The 27,994-nt window shown below is 41.4% G+C and overlaps 3 protein-coding genes across 4 annotated transcripts; 1 reads left to right on the forward strand and 2 right to left on the reverse strand.

Moving 5' to 3' along the window:
• Positions 1–437: 437 nt before the first annotated feature.
• mad2l1 (MAD2 mitotic arrest deficient-like 1 (yeast)) lies at positions 438–3,226 on the forward strand. 2 transcript variants are annotated; one of them, XM_049735017.2, is made up of 5 exons: positions 438–697; positions 1,288–1,434; positions 1,571–1,691; positions 2,196–2,299; positions 2,382–3,226. In XM_049735017.2, the coding sequence occupies exons 1-5, from the start codon at positions 634–636 to the stop codon at positions 2,552–2,554; spliced, it is 609 nt and encodes a 202-aa protein (XP_049590974.1). In that variant the 5' UTR covers positions 438–633; the 3' UTR covers positions 2,555–3,226. The 2 variants fall into 2 exon arrangements, with proteins under 2 accessions (XP_049590974.1, XP_049590973.1); XM_049735016.2 differs by having other exon boundaries at positions 443–697; positions 2,193–2,299.
• On the reverse strand, positions 2,779–12,897 carry pde5ab (phosphodiesterase 5A, cGMP-specific, b). Its single transcript, XM_049734669.2, has 22 exons — positions 12,479–12,897; positions 11,089–11,557; positions 10,362–10,535; positions 9,609–9,698; positions 9,436–9,507; positions 9,144–9,233; positions 8,911–9,051; positions 8,332–8,399; positions 7,948–8,059; positions 7,790–7,874; positions 7,481–7,656; positions 7,320–7,370; positions 6,177–6,323; positions 5,978–6,103; positions 5,774–5,868; positions 5,609–5,696; positions 5,434–5,534; positions 5,252–5,329; positions 5,097–5,160; positions 4,177–4,251; positions 4,023–4,106; positions 2,779–3,655 (listed from the first exon to the last, which is right to left on the reverse strand). Exons 1-22 carry the CDS (start codon positions 12,556–12,558, stop codon positions 3,536–3,538), a joined length of 2,586 nt encoding a protein of 861 aa, XP_049590626.1. The 5' UTR covers positions 12,559–12,897; the 3' UTR covers positions 2,779–3,535.
• Positions 12,898–14,699: 1,802 nt separating this feature from the next.
• On the reverse strand, positions 14,700–27,797 carry LOC137840163 (mucin-2-like). The gene is made up of 9 exons (XM_068650269.1): positions 27,528–27,797; positions 26,467–26,526; positions 16,635–26,380; positions 16,497–16,558; positions 16,241–16,428; positions 16,012–16,163; positions 15,673–15,734; positions 15,395–15,543; positions 14,700–15,306 (listed from the first exon to the last, which is right to left on the reverse strand). Exons 2-9 carry the CDS (start codon positions 26,507–26,509, stop codon positions 15,218–15,220), a joined length of 10,491 nt encoding a protein of 3,496 aa, XP_068506370.1. The 5' UTR covers positions 26,510–26,526; positions 27,528–27,797; the 3' UTR covers positions 14,700–15,217.
• Between the last annotated feature and the right edge of the window lie 197 nt (positions 27,798–27,994).

Raw genomic sequence — 27,994 nt, forward strand, 5'->3', positions numbered from 1 at the left:
AGACTAACTGACTAGGAGTGGCAGTGCTGCGCAAATAAAGTATATAAGACCAAAAAAAAAAAAAAAAGACCCAGTTATGGCTTTTAACAATAATAATTAGAAAAAAAGTCAAGGCACTCCTATCAAAATATAACTAACATGCACAATAAATTTTAGGGCACGGCATTATTTTTATTTTTTTTCATAAAACAGCGCAATTTGGAGCAAGTTTACTGAAGTATTTTTCTGACCAGTGCAACTTTTGAGGGATTTAAGATATTGATCCACTTTTGATATACAGTAATTTTTGGGGATTTTTTTTTACTAGTCTTATTTTAACTAATGTAACCTTTGGGAATTTGCTGTAGTATGAATGTCAAAACCATCACAAATTTGGCATGACAGTACTTAATTGAATTTCATGAGTCAAACGTTCAAAAATAGAAGATAGATGGCGCTAACGCGCTCGTACAACTGGAATGTGGACGCAATTGGTGAAGGAGAAGAATATCCCACGCATGCGCAGTAGTCTATGAGCAGGCCATTTTCAAACAAAACCGCGGGCAGCATTTCAGCAATTTTAACAAGAAAGAAACTTCGACGAACGTTTGTTGAAGCGTTTAGGACAAAAACAGACGAAAATTAAAACACACAATGACCAGCACACTAAAAGGAATTACTCTCAAAGGAAGCGCGGAGCTTGTGGCTGACTTCTTCTGTAAGTATTTATCCTAACTTAATTTTAAAATTGCATTGTGCGTTAAATTCTTTTCTTTTGGACCCCAGTACAGTTGAATACATTTCCAGTAACGCCAAAAGTATTCCCGGTCTTTACTTAAAACCCGTACGGACGGTGACATCTTTCAAATGTCTCATACACTTATGTTCGAATTCCAAAGTAATGTTTACTCAACATTTCTGTGCAGTCATCTGACTGCATGAGAGCGTGTATTCATGGCAACTTTTCAAATGTGTGTGTGTGTGTACAATTTTAGGCTTCAGCATGGTTGGCTTACCATCAGACATTTCATGATGAGAAATCAATTTAAAGTTACTAAAAAAAAAGCACAGAACTGTGGCATATGGCACTGCTTAGTGTTAGAAGTAATAAAATTGCTATGTGCTAACCTAGACTTAAAACATAATTAAAAATGTCAAAATACTGTAATTTCAATCAGTAATTAATCACATGATCGATGCCACCACAGTTTTTCCTTATTATGAACGCTCCAGATTCACGAGAAATCATCACAGCAGACGACGAGTTTTATGATTGACATTTATTTAATTGTTTTGCTTGTTCCACAGCTTTTGGTATCAACAGCATCTTGTACCAGCGTGGCATTTATCCTCCAGAGCAATTCACCAGAGTGAGCCAGTATGACATGAGCCTTCAAGTCACTACAGATCCTGAACTAAAGAACTACCTCGATAGTGTGGTGTCCCAGCTCAAAGGTTCGTTGAAACTTGACAGAGTGCGATGTTTGCTAAGTTGAATTTGTCAAAACAAAACATGGCTCTAAGTCAAACTAAAGATTAAATTTCAGTTTTGGATACCACAACATATCATTTCCTGTGTATTTTGGTGCAGAGTGGCTCCTCAACTGCACGGTGCAGAAGCTGGTGTTGGTGATCACATGTCTGCAAACCCACGAGGTATTGGAACGCTGGCAGTTTGATATAGAGTGCGACAAGTCGGCCATGGAGTGCAGGTGGGTGCCGCCATTTTAGTTTGACTCTTAAATACTTACTTACCAACAAAAGTACTCTCAAAGCTGAAAGGGAGGGGGTTTCTCTGATCAAAGATAATTTGATACATAGCTCAGCAAAAGTGTATACATATTTCCATTACACCATTGCTGCCACAAGATGGCAGCATAGCCTTTTTGATTGATAAGAAACTCAAGCACACTTTAGTTACTTGCACCCTGATGCTCCAAGATGGTGGCAACATGGAGCACTCTGTTTACTTCGATATAGTTATCTGAAGCTGAGCTGGCACAGAATTAATGCTTTGCTTTTTGTTTACCGAAGCAGGGAATTTTTCTCGGGTCACAGGTATATTTGTAAATTTTCCTCCTGAGCATAAAATGGCTAAATGTTGAGCTGTTCAGTAATAGGTTTTAAAAAAAAATAAAAATAAAAAACGGAATCTTTGATTTGGTGTTCACTGTAATGCTCAAGTATTTGTTGTGATCTTTTTTTACTTTTAGTAGTGCCCCTCGAGAAAAGCCCATTCAAACCATCCAGGGTGAGATCCGTTCAGTTCTTAGGCAGATAACCGCCTCCGTGACCTTCCTGCCCCTGCTGGAAACGCCGTGTAAGACCAGTCATCCGCTGGCTTCCAGCAAGATTTCCTCCTAATGTCCGCCTCTCCTGACGTCTTCTTTTTCCCCCGACAGGTAGCTTCAACCTCCTGATCTACACTGACAGAGACCTCGCCATTCCCGATAAGTGGGAGGAGTCCAACCCGCACTGCATCAGCGACCCGGAGGAGGTGCGCCTGCGCTCGTTCACCACAACCATCCACAAGGTGTGCAGCATGGTCACTTACAAGAAGACGTACTCGCTTTAAAATGGGTTTTCAAACCCGGGCTGGGCCACAACATCCCAAATTCAATCCCGCTCACACATACAGTAATAAACATGTTTTTTTTTTCATATGTTTACTATGGTATTTATGAAGTCAGACACCCCTGCTTTAATGCAATTAGCTAGGACTTTTTGAAGCATTCTTAAAATAAGTATGAGGAGGTAGGCACTAAAGACCCCCCCGCCACAAATAAAAACTGAAATCAACACGTTTCACAGAATTTATTTAATGGGGCAACGTCGACGGAGAGGTAGGTCCAAAAAATTATATCGTAACCGATTACAAAAATCTGAATTCAATCACTGTGTACATTTCCAAAAATGCATTTGTGACTTGACAACAAGGCAGTGGAGAGAAAAAAAAAAAAAACATTTTTTTTTTTTTAATTAGTAAGAAAAATAACTTTCAAAATTTCTTCTGGAAAAGTGCTTTAAAAAGACAATATACATTTAGCTAATAAATATATTAAACAAATAAATACGCAAGGCTGACTGTACTTGTGAGCGTGACACTCCTGTAGTGTGTAGATATAATCTGCATCCCAATGTACATTTTCTTTTGTCCATATCTGTAATCTGTGAGTTTAAAGCCACTCGGTGCAAAAATAATAAATAGATTCTGTATCGTAATGACTAAATAAAAAGACAACAGTGACCAATGACTTATGTTTGTGAGAAGCACTGCACACAAACTGGTGCGCACGATGAAAGTTGTCCGAGACGGTTCACTGACACACCCGACCATCGCCATGGTAACCATGGACCTTTCCCAAATCTCAAGATTGAAAATACATGCAGTAAACAAGGAACTAGGCATTAAATGTACGGTATGTGTCGTGAAATGACGTTTTCCCCCATCACCCTAGAAAAAAAAAGTATAAAAAAGTAAGTCAAGTGAGTGAGATGGGAAGAATGTGAGGAAGCCACATGGGGGGGGGCGGGCGGGGAGGGTCCTTGTTGACATTCACACCAGACTGTTGACCAGGCCTTTCTCGCACTCCTCGGCCAAGCACTTCCAATGCTGACGGTTCGTCCGGCAACCCTCCAGCAAAGGTGAACAGTAGTCAGACATGCCTGCCAAGGTCTGAGATTGAGAAAAGAAAAAAAATAGTGAAGGACAGTGACTGAACAAGTACGCTGGATCAATAATCTGTTTCTCTATTGTGATCTTGTTAACAGAAATACATGACTGATTCAACAGAAATTTGTTACGCTTGTTATTGTGGTCAGTTTTGTGCACCTGAATAAACGGTTTGTTTCTTTTTATGATTTTATCAATAGCAAAAAAATCTGGAATTATGGTGTTTTCATTTTTTTCCATGGTGACAGTTTTTAAACTTAAAAATACAGATAAAACGCATAAATGTCTTTTTATAATTAGTTATTATTACAGAAGGACCAATTTATGACATTGTCATGTTTTCAAAATGTATTTCAAACTGCTCCATTACCTCGTACAACTGCGTGCAGATGGCATCAATGAAGGAGACTTGCATGCTCGGAATCTTATCTCGCTTCTCTCGATTCATCAAGTCCTGAAATCAAATGAGATTGTAGCGTAATGATAGCAAACAGATGCATTTCCCGCTGATGTTGTTGCCTTACACTGGGCTCAATGTTCAATTCGAGTCTCTCCTTGTCCCCTTGTTCAAAGAACTCAGTCGCCACCAGCTCTGCGATCTGTGTGAGGGGAAAGCAAAGTGCAGACTTTCACCTTAAATGGAAGCGGTTCCACAAAAAATCGGATATATATATATATATATATATATAGTAGGTCAAATTATAATCTTGGTGTTATGAGAAAAAAATATAAGAAAAAAAAGTGTATTCAAATTTTCATGAAGAAAAAATATCTTACATCCAACAGCAAGAAAATTGGACAGCAAAACCCCAATTACCAACTCCACAAATCTAACATAAGAAAAATAAATGTAATGGATAAGAAAATCTTACTTTAAAAAGAATGTGTCACCAAGGACAAAAATAAATTAGCTTGAATGTTTTGTTTTTTTTATAGAATTTTTAAAATCCTTTTTTCCCCCCCAGGCACAGCTAATTCAGTCTTATCAGAATCTTTGATCTGTTGAGGGCGGTTGCAGAATTTTCTATTCCGAAAGCACTCTCATCATGTTATCAAATAATCTACGAGTTTTTTTTTTTTTCCCACGAGGCTTGTGCTTTCTAACAAGCTGCTGACTAACAAAGATCACCAGGGAGATAAAATAGTTGGGACGCAGCTGCAAGGTGCCTTATGCAAAGCTAATTTTCTTTATCTCTTGTGGTCCTTGCAGGAAAAAAAGATTAGAGATTAACGATGTTATGAATAAAACGTTTTTAATTGGAACCAAATAGAATTTTTAACAATGGCCAACTATTATTTAGATGAGAATTAGGTTGGAATTTTACAGGATAAAAATTGGAATATGAACCAACGCTCACATTAGGATTTTCTTTTTTAAATTTCCACAAACAATTAAAAAAATCACATGTTTAGGCACAATCTCTATTTTCTATATCTCTCTTACCCTCTTTTGCACTGGCCAGGGCTTTGTGATTGCTGATATATCACAAGCAGTCATCAGCATTGACCTAATGGAGACATGCAAAACCGATGTGAATATATAGACGGTATCTACGATACGTACGAATGAACCCAGAGGACTTAACGTGTTCATCTCACCTAAGTAAGTCTCTATGGTGTTCATTTTCCCAAACAAACAGTCCGTTGTGCGTGAGCTCAAAGAACTCCTCACGTCTCCTGGGACAAAATGTTAACAAGAAATAAATTCGATAAGTCACATTGGACATTGTCTTCTCCCCCCCCCCCTTCTTTGTTCTGTATTTTCAATGTTCTGTACCTACTTAATATACAGGGCCAGATCAGTGGATAAAATAGCTCTCTCAATCATCTTTAGAGTGCATTTGTACTCATCCACGGAGAGGCCACTCAGGATCTGGTTGCCCTGAAACAGCCAGAGAATGAGAACCTTGTTTGTGTCGTAACGGGAAGAGAATGGCCACCATGTATTGCGCTTACTGGACTGTTGAGGATCATGAGGCACTGGTCCAAATGGTGGTGCTCCATGGTGGAGTGGCAGTAAAGCTGTGCCAGTGGGTGCTCACTCCTGATAAATGAACACAGGTTAAATAGCCGGTGGATGACCGAGAGGATTCTACCGGGACTCTTCTCCAGCTTCTGTACCTTTGTATGTAGGAGTTGTTGACTCCTCTGTGGTCCAAATCATGGCAGAGCGTAGCGATCATCAGAGCCAGAACCTCTAAATCCCTAAGGCGATTCTGTCAGGAGTCAAAAGCTAGCAACTTTGAATATTTGCTTTCTATTGGCTCGGGGACGACAGAAATAGCCTCGACGATGGATGATTCATATGCTTGCTATGCTACTAACCTGCAAGCGGCCTGATTTAAGGAGGGCAAACATGCACTGGGCAGTGTTGAAAGCATGTCTCCAGTTGTGATAGGCTACGTTCTTCCTGTAGTTCTTCTTCACGCTCAAGATCCACTGGCATAAATTCTAAACAGTGTAGAAGTCATTGTTAATTTGTCACCCAGATGTGGAGTGGGTCGTTTCCACTCTTGACGCCTACCGTGTGCTTCATGTGGAAGTTGTGCGCCAGATCCAGGTCGACAAACATGCGCACGGTACCCAACGTGGTTTCCGTGTCCGACAAGTCAAAGTCGCTGAAACCGAAGTCCAGGAGTCGCAGCGACTGGGCCGACGGAATTGAGGCTGCCTGCCCAATGGACCAGGAGTTAGTTAACCATTCCGACAATGTTTGACCAGCCACTGAAAGGGTGAGGAAAGCAACTCTTGCAAATCGTTTCTGCCCCTACTTGAAAAAGTAATGCCCTCTTGTTGCGGGAATTTATTGGTTTTGGAAATCTGAAGTCTAGATCACTGATAACACCAAGGTCCAATTCCTGGCGATATTTGTTGAATCAAGGAATCAGTTAAATGCCCACCTAAGTACCTGACAGACAAAGAGAAGTAGGTTCCAAGGTCTCAAAATAAAAGCCACCTTACTACAATCCAAAGAAATTCAAGAACAAATGAGAAACAAAGAAAAACCACCTGCTAATGATTTAAAAAAGGAGGCTCCTCTCACAGTTGCCAAGAAACGTCCTGATGAGCCCCAAGACTATGAGAAATGGTCAATGGATTCTCAAATTTTGAACTTTGTAGAGGATTTTTGGCCTCTGACGTAAAAATTACAACATTTAATAAAAAGAACATGGTGATGACAGTCAAACGTGGTGATGACGGTTTAATGGTCTGGGGTTGCTCTACTCTTTCAAGACCTGGACTACTAATGGAACAATAAATTCTGCAGTCTACCAAAAACATCTGCAGATGAACATTCGGCTATCAGCTGGTGCCTTCAATCTCCAGTATGGCAAGAACCCCAAATACACAAACAATCCAACTTCTGAAGATGTTGTGGTATGACTTCATCCAGACAGTTCATACTGAAAAAGCCTCCAAAGAAAAGTGGGCCATAATTCCTCCACCGTAGACTCATCAGCAGTAATTGCAAACATTTGATTTCAGTTCTTGCTGCCAAGGGTGATGCAACCAATTGTTTGGTTCAGGGGCAATTAACTTCATGGCATGGGGGCCAGATAGGTTTGGATCTTCCCCAACACCATAATTCAGAATGTACTTTGGGGCTAAATACATTTTGAAGGCACTCTTTGTTTTGTATCAGAGGATTCCAATTAAATATAAATACCTGGAGCCTCTGGGACTCTTCTGCAGAAGCCGAAGCATGATATGAAAGGACCTGCAAAACACACCAGCGGCAGTTTCTGCAGTGATCTTCAGACAGCAGCGATCGTGTATCCGAGGTTCTACTTAGGATCACCCTCGATACAATTTCTGACAGGTACTGACCTCTAGAGTGACCTGCTGCTTGGCCATGGCTCTGGCCACGGTCTCGTACATCTGCGTGTTCTGGATGGCAAGGCCGCAAAAAATGGCAAAGGCCTCCAAGAACTGTTCGTCGTTTCTGTTGAACTGCTTTATGGTGCCCGACGTCTCGGCCATCTTGTTCACTAACTGGCAGCAACCTGTAGACGTGAATATTTCTTTGATTTTTAAAATAATCATGCTTTCTCTCTGTCAAATTTCACTCACAAGAGAAATGTTTTCATTTTTTTTTTTTTTTAATCTTTTCGAAACAGTACTCGAAACCCATCCTACCAATGACTTTGTCCTTCTTGCCATTCTTGATCGGAGTGCAGAGCAAACTCGTTATAGCTTTTCTGGTGAGATATTGCTTTTCACACTGCCAGATAAAACAAAATACATTACTTTGGTAAGTAGATGACAGTAACCTGAAAAATTGTAAAAATACAAACCGTTAAAGGGAACCGTTGATCTTTGCTGACATCAGCGATGTTGAGGGGCTGCATGGTGTTTTTAACATACTGAGCGTACATGTAGTTGATCTGGTTGACGCAGGAAGATTCTCTGAGGAGAGTTATAGCAAAATGTGAAATTATCTATTCGTATTTTATCATGAACTTAATATTATATATCGGCATTACTGTTAATTTCCAAACAGGAAACCAAAGTCTAAGAATATAGTCACAAAATTGCTAAAAAACTGTCTTACAACCAGTTTGGCTTCATTTTTGTCAATTTTCTCATAATATATATATATTTTTTCTAAGGCTGACTTTCTCGTTCAATAATATTGAATTGAATAGTGTCGCCCTTTGTGTTAAAAGTAATTGCCTTACCTTTTGGAGGAATTAAAGCCTTCACCTTGCTCCTCATATTCCATATGAAAGACACTGGAAAATGGGTTCTGAAAACGAAAAAGGCAAAAGTGAACTTTTCTTCCTTTTATTTCCTTTTTACAAGACAAATCAACATTTAATTTCTTCCAGTTAATCAATCAAGACGGTGCAACTTGTCCAAGTTACAAGCGACATCAAGTCTTGCCAGATTGGGAGTTTAGTTCAACATTCCATGTCTTTCTTCTTCTCCCGCCCACCTTATAGGGACTTGTTTTTGCTTCGACATGTGCTCACTAAAAGATCCTTTTCCCATTTTAACAGGATGTCAAAGATAAACGAATCACTTTTTTTTTTATTGTGTAGGAAAACTTTGCTCCCCAGACTCCCTTGGGTCATAAAAAGGGCTTTAAATAGAGAAAAGATCCTCTAATGTTTAGATTTTACTTTAGATCATTGGCAAGGCTAAGTAGTTTCTTGAAGGATGTTTTTCTCCAGTCCTGAAAACCAATGGTGGGGAACCTGTGGCCTGTGGCCCGCATGTGGCCTGCCAGAGGTGTTTAGGGTCACTTTAGTGCTGACCTCCGTGGAGTCGTTGTCGGCAATGAAGACTGTGCAAGCTTGGGCCTGCATGAAGGATAGGATGGTTCCGGCAAACTTCCTCAGTAAAACCTCTAGACACTGCTGCTCCTCAAAAATAAGACTGGCCAGTTCCAGCAGCACCTGAGTAAATCATCCCCATAAAGAGTTTTCTTTATGTATATGGCATAAACAATGTACATTACAAAAATATTTTGAATTTCATTTTGCGGTACCTGATTACGTCGCGTTTCCAACTGTGACGTCTCATACAGCTGCGCGTTGTGCAAAACGATGCCCGAAAATGCCAAATAGGCTGAGAAGTCCTGTTTTGAGAGAAAACCATCTTTCTTGTGATCTTAGAATTAACTTCTCATGAAATTACAACTTATTTAAAAGCATCCAAATGGAATGATTTAGCTTATGTTGTTAGTGATGTCCTGAATATTCAGTGAGTAGTTACCAAATGTTCGACTCCTACTCACTGTCAAAATGTCTAAGAAACGATCTAATGTGAGTTTTGCATACCTTTTCATCCTGTTGGGTGAAGGCTCCATCTTTGCCATTTTTCTTGTTGATAGCTTGAGCCACTCCGACAACCTGACAATGGATAGTTTAAATGGGTTTTAATGGGCTTTTTGTTACTGCTGTTTTGAGGATATTTTTATTTATTTTTTATCATTGTACAATACTGTCATTACCTCGTCTTGATGGTTCTTGATAGGAAGGCACAAAATACTCTGCGTCTTGTAACCTGTGATCATATCGACCTCCGCGTTGAATCGAGGGTCCTGTGGGTAGGAAAACCAGAATGGGTATTAAAGTGAAAGTACACCTAAAAAAAATCTTTACGGTAAAGTTGTATGTGCCTCACTAGTCTAAACATAGCATTAATATTGCATGTGTGGAATATGTGTTGAGCAGCTAAATTCACCCATTTTGATCAATCTCAGGTGGCGGCCATTTTGCCACTTGCCGTCGACTAAAAATGACATCACAGTTGCCAGCCAATCACAACTCAGCTTCAGAAAACTGGTGAGCAATGAATGGTTGTGACCCGAGACCGGCAACTGTGATGTCATTTTCAGTCGACAGCAAGTGGCAAAATGGCCGCCATCGCAGATCTCATTTTAGTTAGCATGTAGAGATGACATTGATTTAAATCTAATATGGGTCCATTTTTTTTAGTTAAAGCTGATGTGGACTGACTGTAGCCTGTTTGAACTGGATTTAAAAAAAAAATAAAAATCATAACCACAAACAAGCAAGAGCACTCGCATAAAGAGGTGCACTAATTGGACAGGGCAATCAGAGGAAGACCCTTAATCAACTACAGGAGAGTTGATGAAAGCGATGGCAGAATTCCGGGAAAACATTGCAATGTGCTTCCATTTCCATGATAGAGGGGAAAAAAAAAACATTCAAATAATGTTTTGAATAAGCTTCAACGTTACCTCATACGCGTTGGTGATGTTGAGCGACTGTCCCGTGGCGGCCACGTGCCCCACAATGCCCTTGTTCCATTGCAGTCGGATGCTGCTGCTGGATGATTCCTCAAGCGTGGACCCCTCGGCCACGTCAAAGAGGCGGCTGACCAGAAACTTTGTGTTGGAGCTGTCCTCGCCCACCTAAAAGCCAAAACAAAATGTCTTGCTTTGGTGCCTTGCTCTTTTGATTAGACTCAATGAAGTACAGCAAACAAACCAACATGTTTCTCTTTGACTTCAGCATTCCCAAATTCACGTATTTCCGACTTTTTTCTGCCATTATTCACAAAATGTATTTATTATTTTTGTGCTCTGGCCAATCTTGTGGCATTATGGAACCAAGGAATTATGTTCAAGTGAGATTTTTTTTTTTTTATATATAAAATTGCTTCTTTAACGCTGTCTTGTGGCATCTTGGTCTAAGGCAACTATGCTAAAGTGGGTTGAGGACTTTGGTTCGTACTTTTCTGCCATTTTCAGGTGTCTTGGTGTCAAGGAACTATGTTGAAGTGAGAAGCTGAATTTAGATAAAAATAGTGCTTTGCCACCATGTGGTGGGCATTTACAGGCAATTATAAGTCTTTCGGAGCGCATCAATTACGTAATATTTCTGCTATTTGCAACGTAGCACCAAATTGATCCGATTGGACAAAACATTCTGTTTTTAAGAGCCCAGTGCCCCTTCTCCCCCCACCAGAAATAGTGAGTAGCGGTCGGCAGCAATGAGCTCGTTGATGTGAAGGAAGATCTTGTGGCAGAGTGCTGTCACGTCCAGATGGCTCGAAACGTCCTTCACCAGCTCCAGTAGTCGAGCGCAACGATCACCCCGGTTACTGCCGCCGCTCCCCGCCTTGGCGCTTCCGCCGCCGGCGTCCCCGTCCAGCATCCCGGAGCCCCGCCGGGGGACGCTCTTGTGCTCCGCGTCGCTCAGAAACGTCACCGAGCCCTCCTCGTCCGTCACCACGATGGGCCGGAGAGGGCGGTCGAATTCGGAGGCGGAGATTTTGCGAACAGGAACGCCGGGCGGTTGGTTGGCGTTGGCCTCCGGAGAGTAATTGTCCGAAACGCTAAGGGCGGCGGGATCCGTGGAGGACGGGTTGTCTTTGGAGGCGGACGGCGTGATGGCGTGGACGTGTTCGGCAAACCAGGCATTCACCATGTCCCTGTTAGCAGGACATACAAATCCGATCATTGACAAATCATAATCACAATATGAAGAGGACAGAATAGTGCAGCCTCCCTAACAAATCATAAATTTTGGAGGAACATCTTCACTATGTTCCATTGCTATTTTATTGCCTTGGAAATCCTTTTGGTATCCTCTTCCGGACTTCTACCTTTCAGCAATGAAATCCATCAGGCACTCTGAAAGTTCTCTGCAGACTTTGGCTTGTGCTGCAATTTGCAGTTATAAAAAAATGTCAGGAAAACTTAATTGATTTTCATTTAAGAATTTTCGGTGTTAGGTTACTCTAATTATTAACTGCTGGCTGACTGCAGTTATTTTTATTTACCCTCGTTAAGAGACTGGGAAAAAAATGACAGTTGAGTTGGAGAGGTTATAAGGTCACATTGATGGTGCAAAAAGTTTTGAAATGATTTATTTTTCATATAGCATCATAACCTGTCAGTTGAGTAGGGGTGTGTCCATTTTTTTCTCTCCCTACTATTTACACCAGCAACTGATTGGTCTAAAAAAGTATTTGATCACTTTTTAAGTGTTCTATTTTATTTTCAGATAAAAATGTTAAGTTGTCATATCTGACGAAAATTACGTTTTTTTCCCCCCGCCCACAAAATTAGCGATGACACATTTTTGTTCTTTAATATGCATTATTAATGTGTCAATTGTTGAAAAAAAAATGCTCATAATCAGAAGTGCACACATATTTGCCTTATCTAATTATCACGAGGACGCATTGGAGAGCACACATTAAAACTGCATGCTGTAAAAGTTAATCATTGAATGACCCCCTGCACAATTTTCATGTAACATACACATTGCAAGTAGCACACCACCACCATAAAGGCTCGTTCCAAAAAAAAAAAAAAGAACATGCACGCGCACGTCGCTGGCTTTTTACCTGGACGCTTTCCGGACAAAGTAGGAGTGCGTGAAGTCGAGGTGGTCGTCCAACCACGCTTCCATCATGTCCTCCTCCATGGTGTGTCTCTGCCTCTATATATCCACAATAGCGCGACGGTCACCCATATGGAGGAGGAGGAATAGAAAAAAAAAAAAAGAAGAGAAGACAAATGCGCGGAAGCGAGCACTAAAAAGTAAACAACGTGTAACGCGCGCGAATCACAGGACGCCACTTTTTATTTCTTTTGTGTGTGTGTGTGGAAATAGATACAGGGAAGAGAGGGAGGGAGGGAGGGAGAAAGAGATCAGTCAAACACTTCCTCTCTTGTCAAACATGCGGAGATAACGCAGATACTCAACCGGCTCCTACGGACGCGCAGTGGCGGAGCGTGGGGTTACAGGCGTCAGGGGCAAAGACACCCAGCCCACCCCACCCCATCTTCCACCCCAAACCACTCCTTTCATTGGACGGCCATTGGAGCGTCTCGAGCGGGGGAAATAATTCTGAATGTTATGGTCAAATACAAAAAAAAAGTCATGAGAAAAAAAATACTATAACAAAAGCATGTTGTAAAGTTAGGTTTAATTTAAAGATAACTTAAAGATCAATTTAGATTATATTAACTTTATAGTTTGGTGATATCCAACTCCGGTGAACTTGAAAATTAAACGTATTTCATTTTTGAAAAGCTGCTTAAGTGGGCTTATACTAGCAGGCCCTCTCCAAAAGGAACAAAGAACATGCCGTTTGCTAAAAAAAAAAAAAAAAAAAGTGTTCTAAAAATATCTGTGCCGTGATGTCAGATTTATGTGATGACCTGTTATATATCAGAAATTTTAATTGGTTCAAAGTAAATATTGACTTTTATCAAACAACACCACACCATTTATAGGAAATTATTTAGTGGACCCAGTTTCTGTTTCTTGTCACATTCAGACTTTCTCTCTCACACAAAAACAGGACTTTATTCCAATAAAATAACAAAAAGATTGATTACAATTTTAAATGTGTTTTGTTTTGAGTTATTCACAGAATTTTGAATGTTCTTGATAAAATTTTAATTTAAGCGTAAGTTTTGAAAACATTCTGTATTATTTTTAACAGAATGTAGCTTTCATTTTATCCCTTTTATTATAGCTTCCAACCTTTTTATGGATTGCGTTGGTTTGACTTTGGTCCCTCCAGATGGACACGTGCCCCTGCCTCCCCCCGCCAGTGGTGTTCCCTTACTGGCAGATGGTGGCTCACTGTCCCTGGAGGGAGGGGAAGTGGGATCATCGCATCGGTGGGGGTGGCGGTGGCCGAGACATTATATCTGCAGGGACCCCCCATTCGAGGAGTCAATTTATTGCTGATGAGGGTTTAACCCTTTTGAAAACTTTGACTTGATAGATGAGAATCAACAAAGTAGCAAGCATACTGTTTGTGTTTTATTAATTAGTGTGTATATATTTGTAAGCTTTATGCATAATAATACCAATACAAACTACGTGAGTATTTTATTTTTTTCTAGAAAAAAATGACTTCATTCTCACTACATTTTATAATCTTTAATTATATATTTTCCTCCTCACAAAATTACTTGCCAGTTATTTGTCACATGATTTTTTTTTCTTGTAATTATCCCCTCAAAACTAGAGAATTTGCTCATTAAAATTTGTATGTGCCATTGATCATCATCAAAGGGAATTTTATGGATTCTTATTTCGTTATTTTTTTAATCATCATTTAAACTTATCATAAAATAACTTAGCCATTATGTAGATGTCTTTCCTCAAAATTTCAAATAGTTTTTTTTTCTTGAAATCACAATTTTTCGTCTCAATCTAAAAGAATTTTGTTTCAGAATTGCGCAACAGGCCGGATCAAACCCCCGCTCTGATGGCTTCCTTCATATGCTGCAAAAGTTTGACCAAATCCAGACAAACGTGTCTGTACAATGTCAAACAAAAGTAAATGTCACAGGAAGAGCACACGAGGCAACAAGTGCTCATTCCTTTGCCGAGATCATCTGGGAAGTCATTTCCTGCCTACGCTTACAGTCATCAAAACACTCCAGCACGATTGACCAAAAAGCCTTTCCCACGAAATCATGTACTACAATTGATGCCATATTGTTTATACAAAGAATGAGCAATTGAAAGCAGCAGTCCGTGACTCCACTCTGAGTGACCCACGTGATTAATTCCACCACCCCCAGAAATGAAACGAACCAAAAAAGGATTTGAATTTTAATCAAGAGCTCTTGCAAAAACGCAAATAAACCTGTTTCGGTTTTCCATGAAAATGTGCTAAATCCGGCAAAACCCGGAAAAACTGAAAATATTTAAAAATTGCTGGGGGAAAATGTGGGAAAAGAATCTGAATATGCAAATCCGTGGAAACCGAATTACAAGTATGCAAGGTTGATTGTACTTCAGGGTGGAAATAGATAAGAGCGGTTTTAGCCAGTGATAAACACTTTTGTCATTGTACAAAAATGTATCTTTATGATAAATTTTGTTGAAGTTTTCAGAAAATAATGGCTTATTTTATGAGACTCAGGACTTCTTTTCATGTAATAAGTTGTAAAGGTTGGCTCAACTCTGATTTAGTCTGAAAAGTCAATGTAGGAAAACCACATGATGAGTTGTTGGTGTTACATTGGAATATTTCATAATACGATACATTTAAAATTACTGTCACACATGATATTGTTAGTAATAATATTTAAAATCAGGGCATTTACTCCCATTATTATTGCTGCTTTGCCAGTAACCATGACAACAACACTAGGCAGGAGGTGCTGATCAAATTTGCTTTGTGGTTCGATCCATGTGAAACTTCTGCAAGAGAAAACAAAACAAGAAATAAAAAAATCATTTATTATGTACATAACCAGAACGGGTCATGTACACTTTATGTATGACTTACGCGAGCCATCCACAAAAATGTAAGATGTGTCTATGTCAAAGCCCGTGACACTGTCGGCGACGTCCACCAGAACGCTCGCGATGGCGCTGTTGTCGGGCACCGAGCCAGATTCAAAAATTATATTCATGTTGTTGATGATGGAGCCATTACTGCCAAATGGAAAAGACACACTTGTATTTATATTCTCATCATTTCTATTTTTGATACCCATAGCTAAAATTGTATCTGCTCATCCTTAATTATGATTAATGCCATGAACACCTTAAGCAATAACCAACCTGAATGAAACCACGTCCAGGGCTCGGAATGAAGTGAATTTCAATTGGTACGGTGGTTCAAGCTGTGGAAAAACAAACAAGAGGTACAGATGTCATCCTACAAGAAAAATGTCGGCATTCTTAACATTTTGTACATTTAAAAGTCAAATACCGATGAAGTTATGTGAGGTAAATGTTGTCATTTACAAGAAAGACCATTTTTTATTTGTTACAAGTTGCAATGTAATTACGCTGGTCAAGTCATTTCACTAGAAAAATGTCATAATTTTTATCTATTGGTTATTTTTTTAATTTGTATTAAATGTTTTTATATATGAGTGAGTTAGCTCAGGTGTTTACCGTTGTTTTGATAACAAATGCTCGAATGAAAAATGCTACTGAAGATGAATTCAACAAGTCCGTGGTGAACCGCTCTCCCGCCGATCGGAAGGTCACCCGTCGCGTCGTGAGCGCCTCGACGGTAGTTGTCGTCGGTGCGACAGTGGTTGTGACTGTAAAATAACAGTCGCAGAACATTAAGCGGATGCATCCAGGAGTGGATCCGGACTGGATGGGCGATAGCTATTACCAAGAAGTTGTATAGACTGCTCATCAAAGGGCACGGTGAAATTGTTGTTGGGGTCGGCTATGGCCTCTTGTAACGTTTCGACCACGGCGTCTTCGCTGGGAATTGCTTCATTTGTTAGGCTGTTATTGTTGAACTCGATGGCCACGTCCGCCTCAGTGTTTTCCATCCGGAACCGGGCCACGGCGGGCCTGTGTTAGCAATGTGTTATTGACATTGTTATGTGACGACATTTGCATCAATTCAGAGGTGACATTACCTGAAGCCTCTAACGACACAGTTGCTGTAGGTTGGGTACCTCCTTCTGTATACAAAGTCGTACTGTGGTGAGAATACAAATGTTACTGTAGCTTCTGTGATGCCCAACAACTAAACACCAAACCAACATTGTACTCACCACTAAAAAGACTTCTTGAGCAAGCGCAATGAATTGTGGACTCTCGGGGTTAGCCAATTCTGGTACATATGGTACAAACAGTACTGCAACAACCCTGACAACAACGGTAATAACAACCGGAGGCGGTGGACGGGTTGTGGTCGTTGTTGTTGCTCTGGTTGTGGTAGATAGAGTGGTTTTGGTTATCGCACGAGTTGTTGCACCTTTGGTTGTTGTTGCTACTGTTTGTCTACTAGTTGTTGCGAGTGCGGCTGTCATTTTTATTCTAGTTGTTGTTCCTTCACTTGCAGTTGAAACTCCAGTGGTTGTGGCACCGTCAGTTGTTGTCGCTACTCTGGTTGTTGTTTCCACTTCAGCTGTTGGTGTTCCGGTTGTTGCGTCTCCAGTTGTAGTTAACTCTCTAGTAGTTGTTGCACCAACAGTTGTTGGTATTCCTGTTGTTGTGTCTCCAGATGTAGTTAACTCTCCAGTAGTTGTTGTACCAACAGTTGTTGTCACTGCTCGGGTTGTTGTTTCGATTTCAGTTGTTGTTTCTCCAGTTGCAGTTGAAACTCCTGTGGTTGTTGCACCATCAGTTGTTACTGCTATTCCGGTTGTCGTTTCCACTTCAGCTGTTGGTGTTCCGGTTGTGGCTTCTTCAGTTGTAGTTGAAACTCCAGTAGTTGTTGCACCATGAGTTGTTGTCGCTGCTCCGGTCGTCTCTACTATAGTTGTTATCGGTATTCCTGTTGTTGTTTCTTCACTTCCAGTGGTTGTTTCTCCACTTGCAGTTGAAACACCAGTGGTTGTTGCATCCTCAGTTGTCGTCGCTACTCTGGTTGTTGTCTCCACTTCAGCTGTTGGTGTTCCAGTTGTTGCGTCTCCAGTTGTAGTTAACTCTCCAGTAGTTGTTGCACCAACAGTTGTTGGTATTCCCGTTGTTGTGTCTCCAGTTGTAGTTAACTCTCCAGTAGTTGTTGTACCAACAGTTGTTGTCACTGCTCCGGTTGTTGTTTCGATTTCAGTTGTTGTTTCTCCAGTTGCAGTTGAAACTTTAGTGGTTGTTGCACCATCAGTTGTTACCGCTACTCCGGTTGTTGTCTCCACTTCAGTTGTTGTCAGTATTCCAGTTGTAGTTAAAACTCCAGTAGTTGTAGCACCACCAGTTGTTTTTACTGCGGTTGTCGTCTCCACTTCAGCCGTTGGTGTTCCGGTTGTTCCTTCTTCAGTTGTAGTTAAAACTCCACTAGTTGTTGCACCATCAGTTGTTGTCGCTGCTCCGGTTGTCGTCTCTACTATAGTTGTTGTTGCCGTTCCTGTTGTTGTTTCTTCACTTCCAGTGGTTGTTTCTTCTTTTGCAGTTGAAACACCAGTGGTTGTTGCATCGTCAGTTGTCGTTGCTACTCTGGTTGTTGTCACCACTTCAGCTGTTGATGTTCCAGTTGTTGCGTCTCCAGTTGTAGTTAACTCTCCAGTAGTTGTTGCACCAACAGTTGTTGTCACTGCTTCGGTTGTTGTCTCTACTATAGTTGGTGTCACTATTCCGATTGTTGTCTCTTCACTTCCAGTTGTTGTTTCTTCACTTGCAGTTGAAACACCAGTGGTTGTTGCATCGTCCGTTGTCGTCGCTACTCTGGTTGTTGTTTCCACTTCAGCTGTTGGTGTTCCGGTTGTTGCGTCTCCAGTTGTAGTTAACTCTCTAGTAGTTGTTGCACCAACAGTTGTTGGTATTCCTGTTGTTGTGTCTCCAGTTGTAGTTAACTCTCCAGTAGTTGTTGTACCAACAGTTGTTGTCACTGCTCCGGTTGTTGTTTCGATTTCAGTTGTTGTTTCTCCAGTTGCAGTTGAAACTCCTGTGGTTGTTGCACCATCAGTTGTTACTGCTATTCCGGTTGTTGTCTCCACTTCAGTTGTTGCCAGTATTCCAGTTGTAGTTAAAACTCCAGTAGTTGTTGCACCACCAGTTGTTTTTACTGCGGTTGTCGTCTCCACTTCAGCTGTTGGTGTTACGGTTGTGGCTTCTTCAGTTGTAGTTGAAACTCCAGTAGTTGTTGCACCATCAGTTGTTGTCGCTGCTCCGGTTGTCGTCTCTACTATAGTTGTTATCGGTATTCCTGTTGTTGTTTCTTCACTTCCAGTGGTTGTTTCTCCACTTGCAGTTGAAACACCAGTGGTTGTTGCATCGTCAGTTGTGGTCGCTACTCTGGTCGTTGTTTCCACTTCAGCTGTTGGTGTTCCGGTTGTTGCGTCTCCAGTTGTAGTCAACTCTCCAGTAGTTGTTGCACCAACAGTTGTTGGCATTCCCGTTGTTGCGTCTCCAGTTGTAGTTAACTCTCCAGTAGTTGTTGCACCAACAGTTGTTGTCACGGCTCCGGTTGTCGTCTCTTCAATGGTTGTTGTCGCTGTTCCAGTTGTTGTTTCGATTTCAGTGTTTGTTTCTCCAGTTGCAGTTGAAACTCCAGTGCTTGTTGCACCATCAGTTGTTACCGCTATTCCGGTTGTTGTCTCCACTTCAGTTGTTGTCAGTATTCCAGTTGTAGTTAAAACTCCAGTAGTTGTTGCACCACCAGTTGTTTTTACTGCAGTTGTCGTCTCCACTTCAACCGTTGGTGTTCTTGTTGTTCCCTCTTCAGTTGTAGTTAAAACTCCAGTAGTTGTTGCACCATCAGTTGTTGTCGCTGCTCCGGTTGTCGTCTCTACTATAGTTGTTGTTGCTATTCCTGTTGTTGTTTCTTCACTTCCAGTGGTTGTTTCTTCACTTGCAGTTGAAACACCAGTGGTTGTTGCATCGTCAGTTGTCGTCGCTACTCTGGTTGTTGTCTCCACTTCAGCTGTTGGTGTTCCAGTTGTTGCGTCTCCAGTTGTAGTTAACTCTCCAGGAGTTGTTGCACCAACAGTTGTTGTCACAGCTTCGGTTGTTGTCTCTACTATAGTTGTTGTCACTATTCCGATTGTTGTCTCTTCGCTTCCAGTTGTTGTTTCTTCACTTGCAGTTGAAACACCAGTGGTTGTTGCATCGTCAGTTGTCGTCACTACTCTGGTTGTTGTCTCCACTTCAGCCGTTGGTGTTCCAGTTGTTGCTTCTCCAGTTGTAATTAACTCTCCAGTAGTTGTTGCACCAACAGTTGTTGTCACTGCTTCGGTTGTTGTCTCTACTATAGTTGGTGTCACTATTCCGATTGTTGTTTCTTCACTTGCAGTTGTTGTTTCTTCACTTGCAGTTGAAACACCAGTGGTTGTTGGATCGTCAGTTGTCGTCGCTACTCTGGTTGTTGTCTCAAATTCAGCTGTTGGTGTTCTAGTTGTTGCGTCTCCAGTTGTAGTTAACTCTCCAGTAGTTGTTGCACCAACAGTTGTTGGTATTCCCGTTGTTGCGTCTCCAGTTGTAGTTACCTCTCCAGTAGTTGTTGCACCAACAGTTGTTGTCACTGCTTCGGTTGTTGTCTCTACTATAGTTGTTGTCACTATTCCGATTGTTGTTTCTTCACTTGCAGTTGAAACACCAGTGGTTGTTGCATCGTCAGTTGTCGTCGCTACTCTGGTTGTTGTCTCAAATTCAGCTGTTGGTGTTCCAGTTGTTGCGTCTCCAGTTGTAGTTAACTCTCCAGTAGTTGTTGCACCAACAGTTGTTGGCATTCCCGTTGTTGCGTCTCCAGTTGTAGTTACCTCTCCAGTAGTTGTTGCACCAACAGTTGTTGTCACTGCTTCGGTTGTTGTCTCTACTATAGTTGGTGTCACTATTCCGATTGTTGTTTCTTCACTTGCAGTTGAAACACCAGTGGTTGTTGCATCGTCAGTTGTCGTCGCTACCCTGGTTGATGTTTCCACTTCAGCTGTTGGTGTTCCGGTTGTTGCGTCTCCAGTTGTAGTTAACTCTCCAGTAGTTGTTGCACCGACAGTTGTTGGTATTCCCGTTGATGCGTCTCCAGTTGTAGTTAACTCTCCAGTAGTTGTTGCACCAACAGTTGTTGTCGCTGCTCCGGTTGTCGTCTCTACTATAGTTGTTGTCGCTATTCCGATTGGTGTCTCTTCACTTCCAGTTGTTGTTTCTTCACTTGCAGTTGAAACACCAGTGGTTGTTGCATCGTCAGTGCTCGTCGCTACTCTGGTTTTTGTCACCTCTTCAGCTGTTGGTGTTCCAGTTGTTGCGTCTCCAGTTGTAGTTAACTCTCCAGTAGTTGTTGCACCAACAGTTGTTGGTATTCCCGTTGATGTTTCTCCAGTTGTAGTTAACTCTCCAGTAGTTGTTGCACCAACAGTTGTTGTCACTGCTCCGGTTGTTGTTTCGATTTCAGTTGTTGTTTCTCCAGTTGCAGTTGAAACTTTAGTGGCTGTTGCACCATCAGTTGTTACCGCTACTCCGGTTGTTGTCTCCACTTCAATTGTTGTCAGTATTCCAGTTGTTGTTAAAACTCCAGTAGTTGTAGCACCACCAGTTGTTTTTACTGCGGTTGTCGTCTCCACTTCAGCCGTTGGTGTTCCGGTTGTTGCTTCTTCAGTTGTAGTTAAAACTCCAGTAGTTGTTGCACCATCAGTTGTTGTCGTTGCTCCGGTTGTCGTCTCTACTATAGTTGTTGTCGCTATTCCTGTTGTTGTTTCTTCACTTCCAGTGGTTGTTTCTTCACTTGCAGTTGAAACACCAGTGGTTGTTGCATCGTCAGTGCTCGTCGCTACTCTGGTTGTTGTCACCTCTTCAGCTGTTGGTGTTCCAGTTGTTGTGTCTCCAGTTGTAGTTAACTCTCCAGTAGTTGTTGCACCAACAGTTGTTGGTATTCCCGTTGTTGCGTCTCCAGTTGTAGTTAACTCTCCAGTAGTTGTTGCACCAACAGTTGTTGTCACTACTTCGGTTGTTGTCTCTACTATAGTTGGTGTGACTATTCCGATTGGTGTCTCTTCACTTCCAGTTGTTGTTTCTTCACTTGCAGTTGAAACACCAGTGGTTGTTGCATCGTCAGTTGTCGTCGCTACTCTGGTTGTTGTTTCCACTTCAGCTGTTGGTGTTCCGGTTGTTGCGTCTCCAGTTGTAGTTAACTCTCCAGTAGTTGTTGCACCAACAGTTGTTGGTATTCCCGTTGTTGTGTCTCCAGTTGTAGTTAACTCTCCAGTAGTTGTTGTACCAACAGTTGTTGTCACTGCTCGGGTTGTTGTTTCGATTTCAGTTGTTGTTTCTCCAGTTGCAGTTGAAACTCCTGTGGTTGTTGCACCATCAGTTGTTACCGCTATTCCGGTTGTTGTCTCCACTTCAGTTGTTGTCAGTATTCCAGTTGTAGTTAAAATTCCAGTAGTTGTAGCACCACCAGTTGTTTTTACTGCGGTTGTCGTCTCCACTTCAGCCGTTGGTGTTCCGGTTGTTGCTTCTTCAGTTGTAGTTAAAACTCCAGTAGTTGTTGCACTATCAGTTGTTGTCGCTGCTCCGGTTGTCGTCTCTACTATAGTTGTTGTCGCTATTACTGTTGTTGTTTCTTCACTTGCAGTGTTTGTTTTTTCACTTGCAGTTGAAACACCAGTGGTTGTTGCATCGTCAGTTGTCGTCGCTACTCTGGTTGTTGTTTCCACTTCAGCTGTTAGTGTTCCGGTTGTTGCGTCTCCAGTTGTAGTTAACTCTCCAGTAGTTGTTGCACCAACAGTTGTTGTCACTGCTTCGGTTGTCGTCTCTACTATAGTTGGTGTCACTATTCCGATTGTTGTTTCTTCGCTTCCAGTTGTTGTTTCTTCACTTGCAGTTGAAACACCAGTGGTTGTTGCATCGTCAGTTGTCGTCGCTACTCTGGTTGTTGTTTCCACTTCAGCTGTTGGTGTTCCGGTTGTTGCGTCTCCAGTTGTAGTTAACTCTCCAGTAGTTGTTGCACCAACAGTTGTTGGTATTCCCGTTGATTTTTCTCCAGTTGTTGTTAACTCTCCAGTAGTTGTTGCACCAACAGTTGTTGTCACTGCTCCGGTTGTTGTTTCGATTTCAGTTGTTGTTTCTCCAGTTGCAGTTGAAACTCCAGTGGTTGTTGCACCATCAGTTGTTACCGCTATTCCGGTTGTTGTCTCCACTTCAGTTGTCAGTATTCCAGTTGTAGTTAAAACTCCGGTAGTTGCTGCACCACCAGTTATTTTTACTGCGGTTGTCGTCTCCACTTCAGCTGTTGGTGTTCCGGTTGTTGCTTCTTCAGTTGTAGTTAAAACTCCAGTAGCTGTTGCACCATCAGTTGTTGTCGCTACTTCGGTTGTCGTCTCTTCTATAGTTGTTGTCGCTATTCCTGTTGTTGTTTCTTCATTTCCAGTGGTTGTTTCTCCACTTGCAGTTGAAACACCAGCGGTTGTTGCATCGTCAGTTGTCGTCGCTACTCTGGTTGTTGTCTCCACTTCAGCTGTTGGTGTTCCGGTTGTTGCGTCTCCAGTTGTAGTTAACTCTCCAGTAGTTGTTGCACCAACAGTTGTTGTCACTGCTCCGGTTGTTGTTTCTATTTCAGTTGTTGTTTCTCCAGTTGCAGTTGAAACTTTAGTGGTTGTTGCACCATCAGTTGTTACCGCTACTCCGGTTGTTGTCTCCACTTCAGTTGTTGTCAGTATTCCAGTTGTAGTTAAAACTCCAGTAGTTGTAGCACCACCAGTTGTTTTTACTGCGGTTGTCGTCTCCACTTCAGCCGTTGGTGTTCCGGTTGTTGCTTCTTCAGTTGTAGTTAAAACTCCACTAGTTGTTGCACCATCAGTTGTTGTCGCTGCTCCGGTTGTCGTCTCTACTATAGTTGTTGTCGCCATTCCTGTTGTTGTTTCTTCACTTCCAGTGGTTGTTTCTTCTTTTGCGGTTGAAACACCAGTGGTTGTTGCATCGTCAGTTGTCGTTGCTACTCTGGTTGTTGTCACCACTTCAGCTGTTGATGTTCCAGTTGTTGCGTCTCCAGTTGTAGTTAACTCTCCAGTAGTTGTTGCACCAACAGTTGTTTTTACTGCGGTTGTCGTCTCCACTTCAGCCGTTGGTGTTCCGGTTGTTGCTTCTTCAGTTGTAGTTAAAACTCCACTAGTTGTTGCACCATCAGTTGTTGTCGCTGCTCCGGTTGTCGTCTCTACTATAGTTGTTGTTGCCGTTCCTGTTGTTGTTTCTTCACTTCCAGTGGTTGTTTCTTCTTTTGCAGTTGAAACACCAGTGGTTGTTGCATCGTCAGTTGTCGTTGCTACTCTGGTTGTTGTCAACACTTCAGCTGTTGATGTTCCAGTTGTTGCGTCTCCAGTTGTAGTTAACTCTCCAGTAGTTGTTGCACCAACAGTTGTTGTCACTGCTTCGGTTGTTGTCTCTACTATAGTTGGTGTCACTATTCCGATTGTTGTTTCTTCACTTCCAGTTGTTGTTTCTTCACTTGCAGTTGAAACACCAGTGGTTGTTGGATCGTCAGTTGTCGTCGCTACTCTGGTTGTTGTCTCAAATTCAGCTGTTGGTGTTCTAGTTGTTGCGTCTCCAGTTGTAGTTAACTCTCCAGTAGTTGTTGCACCAGCAGTTGTTGGTATTCCCGTTGTTGCGTCTCCAGTTGTAGTTACCTCTCCAGTAGTTGTTGCACCAACAGTTGTTGTCACTGCTTCGGTTGTTGTCTCTACTATAGTTGTTGTCACTATTCCGATTGTTGTTTCTTCACTTGCAGTTGAAACACCAGTGGTTGTTGCATCGTCAGTTGTCGTCGCTACTCCGGTTGTTGTTTCGATTTCAGTTGTTGTTTCTCCAGTTGCAGTTGAAACTCCAGTGGTTGTTGCACCATCAGTTGTTACCGCTATTCCGGTTGTTGTCTCCACTTCATTTGTTGTCAGTATTCCAGTTGTAGTTAAAACTCCAGTAGTTGTAGCACCACCAGTTGTTTTTACTGCGGTTGTCGTCTCCACTTCAGCCGTTGGTGTTCCGGTTGTTGCTTCTTCAGTTGTAGTTAAAACTCCAGTAGTTGTTGCACCATCAGTTGTTGTCACTGCTTCAGTTGTTGTCTCTACTATAGTTGTTGTCACTATTCCAATTGTTGTCTCTTCGCTTCCAGTTGTTGTTTCTTCACTTGCAGTTGAAACACCAGTGGTTGTTGCATCGTCAGTTGTCGTCACTACTCTGGTTGTTGTCTCCACTTCAGCTGTTGGTGTTCCAGTTGTTGCGTCTCCAGTTGTAATTAACTCTCCAGTAGTTGTTGCACCAACAGTTGTTGTCACTGCTTCGGTTGTTGTCTCTACTATAGTTGGTGTCACTATTCCGATTGTTGTTTCTTCACTTGCAGTTGAAACACCAGTGGTTGTTGCATCGTCAGTTGCCGTCGCTACTCTGGTTGTTGTTTCCACTTCAGCTGTTGGTGTTCCGGTTGTTGCGTCTCCAGTTGTAGTTAACTCTCCAGTAGTTGTTGCACCAACAGTTGTTGGTATTCCCGTTGATGTTTCTCCAGTTGTTGTTAAAACTCCAGTAGTTGTAGCACCACCAGTTGTTTTTACTGCGGTTGTCGTCTCCACTTCAGCCGTTGGTGTTCCGGTTGTTGCTTCTTCAGTTGTACTTAAAACTCCAGTAGTTGTTGCACCATCAGTTGTTGTCGCTGCTCCGGTTGTCGTCTCTACTATAGTTGTTGTCGCTATTCCTGTTGTTGTTTCTTCACTTCCAGTGGTTGTTTCTTCACTTGCAGTTGAAACACCAGTGGTTGTTGCATCGTCAGTGCTCGTCGCTACTCTGGTTTTTGTCACCTCTTCAGCTGTTGGTGTTCCAGTTGTTGCGTCTCCAGTTGTAGTTAACTCTCCAGTAGTTGTTGCACCAACAGTTGTTGGTATTCCCGTTGATGTTTCTCCAGTTGTAGTTAACTCTCCAGTAGTTGTTGCACCAACAGTTGTTGTCACTGCTCCGGTTGTTGTTTCGATTTCAGTTGTTGTTTCTCCAGTTGCAGTTGAAACTTTAGTGGCTGTTGCACCATCAGTTGTTACCGCTACTCCGGTTGTTGTCTCCACTTCAATTGTTGTCAGTATTCCAGTTGTAGTTAAAACTCCAGTAGTTGTAGCACCACCAGTTGTTTTTACTGCGGTTGTCGTCTCCACTTCAGTCGTTGGTGTTCCGGTTGTTGCTTCTTCAGTTGTAGTTAAAACTCCACTAGTTGTTGCACCATCAGTTGTTGTCGCTGCTCCGGTTGTCGTCTCTACTATAGTTGTTGTCGCCATTCCTGTTGTTGTTTCTTCACTTCCAGTGGTTGTTTCTTCTTTTGCAGTTGAAACAGCAGTGGTTGTTGCATCGTCAGTTCTCGTTGCTACTCTGGTTGTTGTCACCACTTCAGCTGTTGATGTTCCAGTTGTTGCGTCTCCAGTTGTAGTGAACTCTCCAGTAGTTGTTGCACCAACAGTTGTTGTCACTGCTTCGGTTGTTGTCTCTACTATAGTTGGTGTCACTATTCCGATTGTTGTCTCTTCACTTCCAGTTGTTGTTTCTTCACTTGCAGTTGAAACACCAGTGGTTGTTGCATCGTCCGTTGTCATCGCTACTCTGGTTGTTGTTTCCACTTCAGCTGTTGGTGTTCCGGTTGTTGCGTCTCCAGTTGTAATTAACTCTCCAGTAGTTGTTGCACCAACAGTTGTTGGTATTCCTGTTGTTGTGTCTCCAGTTGTAGTTAACTCTCCAGTAGTTGTTGTACCAACAGTTGTTGTCACTGCTCCGGTTGTTGTTTCGATTTCAGTTGTTGTTTCTCCAGTTGCAGTTGAAACTCCTGTGGTTGTTGCACCATCAGTTGTTACCACTACATTTGTCGGTAGCATTATCGTAGTCTGTCCAGTTGTAGTTGTCACAACTTGAGTGAAGATGTGAATATTAGAAAGATTAGTACTAGTAGTTATAAAGTGACCAGTAATTTTCTTCATACCATGGCATACTTACCATGAAACAGTAGCAAAACTGATAACCATGGCGCAGCACTCATTGTTTCTCTCCTAGAACCTGCAAAATGTAAACACTTAATATATTAAGTCAGGCACTTATTGCAGTTGCGGACGAGTTCTATATATAGTTCCAGTTCTATTTGGTATAAATGACTGAGAATGTTATCGTTTTCCCATTAAACAATATCATGATGATTTTTCTTTGTGGATTCATGTAAATATGCTATATAGCAGTGGCCCCCAATCACAGGGCTACTCAAACCAAAGAAAAACAAAAAACATTCACAGCACTTCCAGTTTATATATTCGCCGAGGCTCAAAAGTATAATACAACAGCCTGCAGTTAGAACTAACAATAAGCTATTTGTCTGCTTGAGGAAACCCCTGGTGTTGCTAAAGCACTATTTAAGTCTTCTGCAATTGCTATTTAGGGCAATTTTTATGTATTTTGGGGGTTATACGTACCCCAAACTCTGCAAATGACGAATCCACTTGGAAGTTGTTTGTTGACTTTTCCACGAGTGACGAATGGTGATTATAAGAGCGAATCCAATCCCTAGTATGTATAAAATTGCAGGTGTCAGGCGAATTCCTCATACCTCCAAAATCATCACTTTTCAGGACACCCCAAAAATGGCTAATTTGTTCAACGATTAGCAGTGATTGCATTGTGAACAAGAGCAAAACAAATTTCAACACCTTAGTGTTTCAATAATCTCTAAAATAATCTAACAATACCCACCATGCAGATTGACAAATCCTAATAAATATCAAATTAATTGTGGTTTTAAAAGAATTACATTTTATACAAATGTTGTTATAAAATATTATTTTACATTTCATAAAAATGCAGTAACAAATTCCCTTACCTACATGCCAAAATTTCAAAATACCACTTAAAAACAATAAAAAATATTACAAAATGATTATAGCTTATATCTATTTAGATATTAATAAAATATTTCATATAAAAGTGTTTTTGAACGTTATCAATTTTTACCACTTTTACAAAATAAAGAAAGATCTATTATAAAATCTTGAAACATAAAAAACACCTACCTGTTGCCTTTTGTTGTGTTTTAAAATTTTGATACCTGCAAAATTACAAAACAGATGTTTGTGTGTGGGTTTGTCCACCCTGCTGGGTTGCTCAGTCCTAATGTGGATATATATATGGGGAGGAAAGTGAAAGAGGAGTGACACCAGTCAACATTTTTGCCATAGATTTCGTGGCATCAAAGTATGTCAAAAGAAATAACAAAAAAAAGCAGGTTACTTCAATAAACAAGTTTGAGCATTCCATTTGTCTTATCTACCTATTCAGTTGTTTTTCTTAAAGGAAGGAGCTGACGGATGCGCGTCTTTGTTATTTTATGGGAACATATTTGGAAATATTTTTTTAATGGCAATATTTAATGCTTAATAATATTTTACCACTATCCATCCATTCATTTTCTGAATCGCTTAGTCCCCACGGGGGTCGCGGGCATACTGAAGCCTATCCCAGCCGTCATCGGGCAGTAGGC

This window comes from Syngnathus scovelli, chromosome 1 (genome assembly GCF_024217435.2).
Source record: "Syngnathus scovelli strain Florida chromosome 1, RoL_Ssco_1.2, whole genome shotgun sequence".
Taxonomy (NCBI): Eukaryota; Metazoa; Chordata; class Actinopteri; order Syngnathiformes; family Syngnathidae; genus Syngnathus; species Syngnathus scovelli.